At 32.4% G+C, this 11432-nt stretch overlaps 1 protein-coding gene across 1 annotated transcript; it reads left to right on the top strand.

Moving 5' to 3' along the window:
• Positions 1 to 7064: 7064 nt before the first annotated feature.
• On the top strand, positions 7065 to 9404 carry LOC149258482 (putative pectinesterase 68). The gene is made up of 4 exons (XM_089371633.1): positions 7065 to 7312; positions 7401 to 7445; positions 8410 to 8650; positions 8759 to 9404. Exons 1-4 carry the CDS (start codon positions 7113 to 7115, stop codon positions 8978 to 8980), a joined length of 708 nt encoding a protein of 235 aa, XP_089227759.1. The 5' UTR covers positions 7065 to 7112; the 3' UTR covers positions 8981 to 9404.
• Positions 9405 to 11432: the final 2028 nt, after the last annotated feature.

The following is an 11432-nucleotide window of genomic DNA, read 5'->3' as shown; positions in this document are numbered from 1 at the left end:
AAGTATGAATCTGTAAATTCGATTTCACCTGCACAACAAACTAGAATTCTCCTCTTCTATAATGTCTTCAGCTCCGATACCATGTACGTTTTTACTTGTAGATTAAACAACTTATGTGATATGCTAAAACATAAGACATGAATATACCCTACTCATCAACGGAAACAAAAATTGATCGATGAAAATACTAAGCAGAAAAGGAAGAATTTCATTCTCACATAACACAATATTTCTCTATGGAAAGCAACGGCTAAAAACCGTAACTATCTATATTGCATTAACCAGAAGATCTAAGAAGAAAATACAATTCTTGTTCAACCCGAATAATTCCTGCACAAGTAAAATATATCTGAGTTGTCTTTAGTGAGACTTTTCGGAAGCTTTTCCGATGGATTTTTCCAATCTAATTTCTCTAAAATCCAGTAGGAAATTTTTGAAATCAAAAGCTTGATGAGTAAGCCGTGCACAATTGAAGTGCCCTAGGGGTTTTTCAAGGTGTTGAATCCATATATACAGTAAAAAAACCAATTTAAATAACAGAAACCAAGATTTCACCTCAGATTTTTCCATCAGATTCCAGAACCGGAAAGTCCAAAAAGTCGCACTAAAGACAACTCCCAATCTATCTCTCTGCTTCACAAACTAGCTCAAGCCAACACTTAGCCAATTCTTCTATCTTCCAAGCCCCTACTTCCTTGCATAATTCCTGAGAGAATTAACCCATATTTAATTGCGAAATCCTCTCTCCATAAATGCGCAATCCATCCATAGGCCCGCAACTGATTACATGCACCATCTATACAACTCGAAAAATTGTACAATTGATATTACATTGTCCCTGAAATCTAATCTCAACTGTGTCTTCCTCTGACATGCATGAGTTAGTTATCATGGAATCTTCAGTTAATTGGTGGAGCAATGAAGGTGCACTAGTGTTTGTCCCCACTACTAGACCTCCTACTAGTTTCTCTGATTGTTTGAACTAGTTTAATTGACTTTAAGTCAAATAGACTGAGTTAATTATTTACAACTCAAAAGAACTCAACTTGGACCCCTAAAATTTAGGAAACACTCTACATGACTCTAAATAGACTTCTAACCTGAATTTATTGAGCCAACTAAGTCAAATTAACTTAGTTAACTATTACAAGTTGTTATGAAAATAGAATTTTGATTTAATTCCTAATTTAATTCAGGTAAAAAATAAATTAAGATTTCTTGTTGCTATTTTTAACAACTCAATGATGAATATGGCTTTTCAAAACTATTCTAAGGATGTATCATCCTTGTGACTCTGTAAAAAAACCTGCAAAACAACTCACTTCAATCATTTAACCAATATAACCTGCAAGAAAGGAAGAATGAACACTAAATGCAGAAATACAAGTAGAAAAATCATTCAAAGCGAATAAAGAAATTGTACAACATGTCTTTGAAGCTCCTAGGATGGCCAAGGCCAAGGATACTCAAAGTCTTATGAAGAAAATCAAGCTTTAGAAGCTAAAAATGGCACCAAGATTTATTATTCGAATTGATCCAAGTACATCCCTGCTAGAAATAAAAGTAGAACTACTAAATAAAAAGTTTTCTCTTCAAGAAGATTAAGAAATACATGCCCATAGAGAAAAATTGAATTGATACTTATACAAATTTATGGTGAAACATCCTCCTTGAAAGAATATAGTTTTCCCCTCCAAAATCCCTCAAAAAGTGGATATGGTTCCCAACAATAGAAATCTTCATTAAATGATAGGACGCACATTCCTAGATTTTCTCAATCACTGGAGCTCTAGAATATGTAAATAATTTTATAATATCATGTTCATTTACTATCCAATCTTGGTCCATCCTGTAGTAGGGAGAAAGTCTCTATATTATCTCATTCAGAATTACTCAATATTTTGCAAAAATAAATAAATATTAGAAACATAATATGCAACTATTTCGAAACCTTCTTAAGCACATATTAAAGCTAAATAAACATTATTAAGTGTAAAATGAGGGATTTAATATAGCCTTTAGGTGCCTAAGAAAAGTTAGATGAGCCTTAATTTGTGTGTAATTTAAAGATCCATCAATATGTTCCAAGTAATAATTATCAATAAAATTGCGCGCACACACACAATATATATTATTGTTTTTTATTTTATCAATATTTTTTTACATATATCAAATTTTATAAGAATATAGATCTTTGATTTTCACTATAACATTTGATTGGTTAATCTATTTTAAAAATTTTAATATACATTCATTAGATTTCTTTATTTTTGAAAAAATCCAAAAAATTAAAATTAAAAATTATTTTAAAATAACATTACAAAAAACCACATATTACCTACAACGATATAAATCTTTTAAAAATTTTCATCATTTACCTACCAAATCCTAAAGTTATATTTAACTTGAACATATATATTATACTTTAAAAATAAATAACATAATAATCTTTAAAGATTTTCATTATTTTTTAAATTATATCAATTTTTCAAAAATTATAGAGAAAACAAATTGATTGATTAAGTTACAATTTTTAACACCATGTATTAAAAAGTTTTGTAACTATTTTTAATAAAAAGCTGAATAAAATTCATTTTAAGTGATTAAATTCAGAAGTCATAATTGAATAGCATTATATTACATAAGCTATTTAATCACATGTTATTATTCATTTAATTTGTAAATTTTTGAGTCACATGCAGCTCTTTATTCCATTTCTTAGTTCGCTTTCTAATATTAATCATTTAAATAATATATCATCCACTAGCCTATCACATTAATATCAATCATTTAAATAATAATCATCCACTAGCCTATTACAACATATATTTTTATGGCCCCTCTACCCATCTTGATATTGGAGAGAGAGTTACAAAACATGTATCTTTATGGACAGTTATACGGCAGTAGAAAAATAATTGTACAAATGCAAAAGCACATACGATTAAACAATTTTATATATTATAAATTTAAAATTTAATTGTGGGAGGATTTTTTTGGGATTTTTACCAAAAATTTGAAGTGAAATTTTGATTGGTATTATTTAAAATTTTTTAATTTATATTATTTTAATTGTGTAAAAATTATTTATCAAATTTGTGATTTCAATAAATTTTTACCAAATTTAAAAAGACTCAAAAAAACCCAAAAAAAAATTATTCTACAAAATCTCGCTAAACAACTCAATTTAAAATTACCACTGAACTTATCATTTTGTTGATTGGCTTTCGAATTTTTTTCTTACGGAGTTCATTAATTCGCATGTAAATCCACGTTCCTGCTTTAATTTAAAATTCCTAGGGAGCTTATCTATTTTGTTTGTGTTCGTTTACTTTCGGTGAAATTTGATTATTGTAGATGGTTCTAAGAAAAGTTAATTTTGGAATAATTTCTTTTTGTTTTTTCTAATAATTTTATTTTAAAAATTTTGATCCATTTCAAAAGTATAAAAATTTTGAAAAAATAAATTTATCGAATTGTTAATTCAGTCCATTTACCAACGTGCGTTTATGGTATGGTATAAAGCTGAGTGTGGATGTGGAGATTGGTAGATCTATAGAGTCGTTTAATGCGTTGAAACCGTGTGCTATAACAGATTCATGTGACCGGACAATTAGAGCTTACAGTTTTTTTCAAATAAAAAAACCAAGCCTTTTATGTATAAAAAGGATGTTACATATGGAAGTGTTTCTATAATACTTTCTACAGTTATTAATGGTTTGTCTCACTGAGATTTTATTTATGTGAAAAAAATGTGTCACATGATGGGATGAGGAATTTTATCTAGCACGCAATGGGATTCTTAGCGAAGTACTAAAATGTAATCAATATTTGGAGAATGTAATCAATAATTGGAGTTAGAGATGAGGGATGGTTTTAGTAAATAACTAACCCGCAATGGGATTCTTAGCAAAGTACTAAAATGTAATCAATAATTGGAGTTCGAGATGAGGAATGGTTTTAGTAAATAATGTGAAAATATATATGTTACATGAAACATGAAGGGATGAAGAATTTTATGTAGCATGGTTTTATAATGTGAAAACAAATATGTCACATGAAACATGAAGGGATGAAGAATTTTATCTAGCATGCAATGAGATTTTCAGCAAAGTACAAAAATGTAATTAATATTTGGAGAATGTAATCAATAATTGGAGTTAGAGATTAATATTTGGAGAATGTAATCAATAATTGGAGTTAGAGATGAGGGATGGTTTTAGTAAATATTAAGTATGATTTAATAAATTAATGATTGATTTATTATTTTTACATTTTATTTATTAAATATTTGTAATATCTCTAAAATTTTACATTAAAATTTTATTATTTGTGAAAATATTATTGTTAACATGTGGTTATTTTATTGGTGAGTCATTAATTAGTTACAAAACTAATTCTTGATATTCATGAAAATTGAAATGAGGTAGAAAAGGTTAAAGTGAGGTATTCTAAATCCTAGGAATATCGACACTCCAAAACCTTCCTATACAACATTTTCAAATTCTTGGTGTTGGGTTGTGTAGATAAAGGCCATTGTATACACCACCGTGGTCATGGACAACACTGTCAATGCTTATTTTTGGGAAAAACTGCACATAAATATCATTTTCGTAAAAAGCCACATTATTTTTCTTGGAAAGACTACATGGTAAAAGATATATTAGTTGTGCTAATCTCTTGGAAAGAAAAGCATATGAACTCTTATGCGTGAAGTGATAGGAACCAATATTATTTTGTTGAATACTTGCTTATGAATCATGTGCATATAAAGATAAGAACTTATGTTATGAATCATGTACATATAAAGATAAGAATTTATGTTTGTTTTCTTGGAAATATTACATGTTTGTATACATAAAAGTAATGATGATTGTGTTAGAAAAAACACTTGCTGCATGCCCAAAATAATAGACATTGTGTTATAGAAAATATGTAATTGCATCCAGAACAAGGAAAATGCATTTGAATGCATAAAATGAATAACTAAATGTAATAGATTTTCTTGAAAATGAAATATGTTTTGCATGTATTATTGTATTAGATTATTGGAAAAGAGAAAATGTTTTTGCATGCTTTATTGTATTAGATTCTTTGGAAAAGGTAAAAGTTTTTGCATGCTTAACTTTGTTAGATTTCTTGGAAAAGAAAAATGTATTTGCATGTTATATTGTGTTAAGTTTTCTTTTGAGAAAACATACACATTTGCATGCATAAGAACAATATCCACTGTGTTAGCGTTTTTTTATGGATTTGTATGCACCAAAAGTAATAGTCAAAGAGCTAGTTTCTTTTGGATAAAGTTTATGTTATTGCATGTGCAAAGAACATAGCTATTGTTCTAGTCTTTCTTTAAAAGAATATGGGTAGTTGGGGTGGCTTTTTTGTTGGAAAAGAATGCGCCTTGTGTGAAGGAAATAATACTTAATGTGATGTTTTACCTTTGAAAGAGTTCCCTCTTCCTGTGTGAAGAAATAGTGATAACCATGGCATTTCTTTGAAATTTTGTGGTAGTGAATCTTTTAATTTTATTGTACTCTAGTGGGTAGAGGTAAATGTATTTATTCCTTTTCTTATAATGCATGTGAAGTGTGGATAAACGAGCATGTCTTGATAATCGTTATGTATTTTACGTTATGCATGTGAGATATGGATGGACCAACATGTGTAATAATTATACATGTGTATGTTTTGATAATGATGTACTTTTAATTAACACAAGTGTGGTGTTGTTAAAAGGGGCATGTCTCGATACTTTATCTACATTTTATTTATGTACATAAAAAGTTGCTTGAAGGATCAGTACTAAATATTATTTATTTATTTATTTTATTTAATCATGATATCAAACCTTGTTGACTATAAAAGTTGCAGAAAAAGATTGTGACGTATGCAAAAGATGGATTATGTTCAACATTATGACAGATAATGAGCTAGTGGTCCATGCAAATTGAAAGAATGTGAACTGTAAGATAATGCGTTGATAGAAACAACCAAGTTGCAAAGACATATTGTTCGAGGATTTGTAGGTATATGATATTATGATTAATGTAATAGCTGCACTAGTTATGTTTTATTTAAGGTTATATTTCTTTGTAATATTTTATGAAATGGTCAAGGGATGGACTCCCTTACAGTCATTGAGTGAGGGGTAAACACCCTAATGAGTGTTTAATAAAATTAATCGTTTGTTAGTTTTTCCCTACAAGGATTCCAAGGTATATCCGTCTCTAATAACGTGTTTGACTTTTGTGCCGTTACAATGATTTTGCTTTCTTACATGATGTGAACACTTACATTATTAAGAGTGTGAATAACTAGCCTAGTTAAAAGAATCAAGATGATGATGTAAAGTTACAACAAGAACCTTGTATTAATACGCAAAAATAATTGTTATGTAATGTAACTTATTATTCCACTTCTAAAACTATTTTACGTGATAACGATAATTTATCTAATAACCAGTTAAAAAATATAAAATAAGTAATTCAAAACACAAAAGGCAATGGTTGCTTTACCTAAACAACAAAATAAATGAATCATTAATTTATCTATTAAATATCATATTATTATACCTGCCGAAGCAGGTATATAGCGATCGATATCGCATTGACTACGTTTCACTTTTTAAATATCAACCGCTATTCAATACTTTAACCAAAGTTTTACGCAAAAAAGTGAATTTTTAAAATCATTTAAATATTTTTCGATGGTTTTCATTGGCCATTCAGCTTTGGGGTCTTATTGCCGACGTCGAACTTGCTTTTAAGCGAAGTTTGGCCTTTATCCAAAGTTTTTGGAGTATCATATAAAAAACATTTCGTCAAACAAAAATTTTATCCAAAGTTTTGTTACACAAGTCTTATTGCAGGGTTTCATTTTCATATGTAATCGTCCCTTTTAACATATGTTAAGTTGCTAAGCTGCAGGGTTTTCTTTTCATCTTGGGAATCTTCAATGAAAACTATACGACGATCCTAGCCTTACATTTGGAGAACCCTAAATCTAACACCTGTCACTCATTAGGGTTGGCTTGGTAACTCATTTCACGGAATAGGCTCCAGATGGCTAACATGCTATCCTTCTTAATAATGTAGGTGGCTCTTAACACCATGAAATGTGCGGCCATTAGTTCAGTTGAAGGTGTACCCAGGTTTGCAGGCTCACCCCCTCATCCGGAGAAGAATCAAGTCTGGAAAGGGGTTCCTTACGGTTTTTACTTTCGCAACAGGGGTTTCACTTGTCTCAATTTCACCTGCAATCTCCAGGACTGCATGGTCGGAGCAATGTCCACCACTTGCGAAGTGCTAAGGTGAGGGTTTGTAATTATTATGAAATTGTTACTATATTCTTTACTGCATAGTGAACCAACTCACAAACTGCAACGATGTTGACTACAGTCATCCCTCCTTGGGTGTGAGCCACGGTCCCTCTTGCAACAACAGGTAAGCATCGACTCTTAAACGCTCTTGTCCAATTTGGTCCTTCTATTGCATTGTTCATTAATTTTAACCCATCTCCCTTGTTTGCTGCAGGTAAGGGTTACCACGCTCAAATTCTGGGTACATTGAGGGCTATGTCCTCGTTTCTGTCTAACACATAACTTATTTTCCCAGGTTCTTTTCTTGCTCTGCTCCATCACCAGAATAGTCTGAACGAAATCTTAAGTTATATGGTCATGGCTACTTTCCACCAGCGTTTTCTTAGTTTTTGTTTAAGTAATATAGTTTTGTCGGATGGTATCTATGCATCCCACCGGTTGTAGTCTTACGAACCATTCAATGGTCTGAGGATTTTCTTTTCTTTTTTGTTTAACTTACACAGGACTGTAATTTTGTTTTGTTTTGTTAATTTCTCTTAGTTTTTTTCTTCTTTTTTAATTTATAGGGGTTCGGCATAATATTACGACTCCAGTTTGTATCTAAACGTAGACCCACAACGAGTTAATTAACTAAATGCAATTTTGTTTTCTATGGTTCGCTTATTTAAATATTTTGGTGGTTATCTGATAGCGTTGTTTCCCTCTCTCAATATTTTGTTATGCTGTAATTTAGTTCGGATTATTTCCACATTACTCTCCAGGGTTGTATTCAAGTTTAGATATGTAGAATCCATATCAGAACTGTCACCATGGCTGACCTCACGGTTGGCCGGGGGACTTAATCTGGTGTGTTGTTTTTCAGATGAAAAATTGCATACTATTCTATCAGTTTGATTGTTTCTCGTTGGGAAATGATTATGTAATTTTCTTCATGCATAGATGTTATGTTATGTGGTATCTATATGTATATGCATTGAACCAGATATTTTCCATTCTTACAGGTACTTTGTGTTTATTTGCAATTCAAATACCGTGTTCAGAATTTCACCGTTCACACTAAAATAAGGTGCAATTTACTGTTTCCATAGGGTGAACATGGAACTGGAAAATAGGCAAACAGGAAAGACCAAAGGCATTAGAGTGTACGGGTTGATTCCTGCAACAAAGCCATACATTACATTTCAAGGTGCAGGAAAGGAATTCACGATAATTGAATGGCACAACAGAGCCAACGACCTGGACCCAACGGGGCAGCAGCTGCGTACATACCACAGCGCTTCTGTCACAGTGCTGGCTAACAATTTTTCTGCCAGGAATATCAGTTTCAAGGTGCAGAAATGGTTAATGGTGAATTCTAATAATTGTTATAACAACTTAATTTGATTGTAGATTTCATATAAAAATAATGCTTAAATGGTGCTGTCAATGTCAATGCAGAACACAGCTCCAGCACCCATGCCTGGAATGGAAGGATGGCAAGCAGTTGCATTCAGAATATCTGGGGACAAGGCCTATTTCCTGGGGTGTGGATTTTATGGTGCGCAGGATACACTGTGTGACGACGAAGGCCGCCATTATTTCAAGGAGTGTTACATTGAAGGATCCATAGATCCATGTACAAGGTCAGAACATGATAAACTAGCACAGAGACCCATCTAAACCATCTCCGGACCTGGTTGCGAGACAAAAGTCCACCAGGTTCATACACTCTAGGTGAATATCAGACATGGTTTTAGATGGGTCTGTGTTGTCTAGTATAGAATCATTGCATTTAATAGATCTACTGCATTGTTGTCAAAGAAATTGATTAGAAACATATTAGCTGAGAACAAAATTTTATAGAAATAGAAATTGGTTTTTATCAAGTTTTAAGGATTAGGTCAATTTATTTAACCACAAATTAGCATTCAATCCATAAATAGTGTAGTGAATTTTATTTTTCCCGATAAATAGTGAACCACATCTACGATGGCATGGCCAAATTTCCAGCTACCATATCCTTAACCTTGAGCAACCATCCATAGTAATTTCTTCAATGAAGTTAGCGCAATGTTGTGTAACGAAGCCATTAGTCTGCAGCCGAACAAGCTCGTCAATCCAATGTCTAGTATTCTCGCCTAGAAAAATCAATTTAGTGCATAATAGCTACGTTAAAGAAATTAAGGACTTACATCATAGCTGAATAAGATGAAACGAAAAACGAATAGAGCTGCCAAGCCAGACACTTTTCCCGTTGGAAAGTTAAAGGGCAAGTGATCCAATATATAGAACCGGCCCCTCGATCTGGTCCATAGCATGCATTTTCAACTTGTCTGATTATGCCATGGTGAACATGCCTATGCCTAGCGCCACACCGAGAATTAATCTAGTTGTTTCTTTTTGAAATACAAAAGCCTTCACGTGCATGGATTACATTTCACGTGCATGGATTACATTTTGCAACAAGATGCATTCGATGAATTATTGTTTTCTGTCTATTACACAATGTGGTTGATATAGTTCGAGAGAAAACAAAATGTCAGAGAAAATATTGTTCCGATTGTATTTAAATTTTGCATGCTATATATGTTTGTTAAAAAGGGAAATGGTACAAATTAAATATTGTTCCAATCGTTGTTGTATTTTACACGATATATAAATTTGTTCAGCTTTATCCGAAAAAAAAAAAGTTAACTAAAAATTGAAATAGTTGGATTTAACACAATAAATAGATTTGTTAAGCTTTAACTGATAATGAAGACCTTTATTAATGTTTTGTGCGAACAGGTGGGCAGACGGGCACATGCAGTGGTTGTGTGTTTTGCATGTTGCTGGATGTCTGGGTGTCTCGCAATGGCGCGTTGAATTTATTGACTGGACTAATGAAGTTCCAGTCTAAGAAGCAGCCGAGCCGAAGACTAGCAATGTATGGTCAAACTGGAAACTAATACTTGGTTAGGGAGTTGTCTATAATGCGACTTTTTGGAGATTCCGGTGACGGAATCCGGCGGAAGAAATTGAGATTAAATCATGATTTGTTGCAGTTAAAATGGTTTTTTAACTGCATATTTGGATTCAGCACCCTGAAAAACCCCTAAGACGCTTTGATTGTGCAGAAACTAGCTATCAAACTTGCGATTCCAATAAATTGCTGGCGGATTTTCACCGGAAAAACCCGCCGGAAAAGCTTTCAAAAAGTCGCGTTATAGACAACTGCCTTGGTTAGTCATGTGTCCTATGCTTCTTTTGAACTTGGTCAATCGACTTCGCTTATTATTTCAATCCAAGTTAATATACAAGCTATTTTCGGCAGGTTGCCGTGTGCAACGCGAACTTGTTTTTATACAATTACTTGATCATTAAATATGATATTACTTCCACCCAAACACGAAAGTAAACTTAAATATGATATTACCTAATCATTAAATATGATATTACTTCCACCCAAACAGGAAAGTAAACTTAAATATGATATTACTTCCACCCAAACATGAAGGTAAAGCAATCAATTAATTTTTTTGACAATGGAAAAGGGCCCATTTTACGTTTCAAAGGGTAACAGAGAATAGAGAGAAAACCATTGGTCCCAGGTCGCTGTTCTTAGAACTGCCATCAACTCAATGAAAGGCTATTTGTTAAAACGTGAAAATGGCCTATTCAGTTTTTTGTTGTTCTGAGTACTGCCATTAACTCAATTAAAGGCTATTTGTTTAAACGTGAAATTGGCCTATTCAGTGTTTTGTCCTCAGGGAACAGCCAGCGTGTATAATTGCAATGCCTACGACCAAACCCACTTAATCGCGGTTAGGAAACAACGCCCAAGTCCTCACTGGAGCGGTTGAAATGAAATGAAATGACGTCCACGAGACTTCGGACCACCCACTCTCGCTTAAATTAGGAATAGTTTAGGGAGGTGGAGGTCAACGGAGGTGGAGGGATTGTCTGGACTATTAAAAGTGACCCAAATTCAGATAAAAATTTTCAAAAAAACTTGTAGATGCAGTGTTTTAATCATGTTTTTGATGGTGGAAATGGATTCAGCACCATCAAAAATTTCTAAGGCACCTAAAATTATGCATTTTTGACCCTTTTTACTAAGATTTACAGAAATCCCTATCCAATTATTTCAAAT

This window comes from Pinus tabuliformis, chromosome 6 (genome assembly GCF_031772625.1).
Source record: "Pinus tabuliformis cultivar Carrire ecotype Pingquan chromosome 6, CPIR1, whole genome shotgun sequence".
NCBI lineage: Eukaryota > Viridiplantae > Streptophyta > Pinopsida > Pinales > Pinaceae > Pinus > Pinus tabuliformis.
The sequence above is the reverse complement of the archived record's forward strand: the minus strand, read 5'-3'. Positions and strand labels throughout refer to the sequence as shown.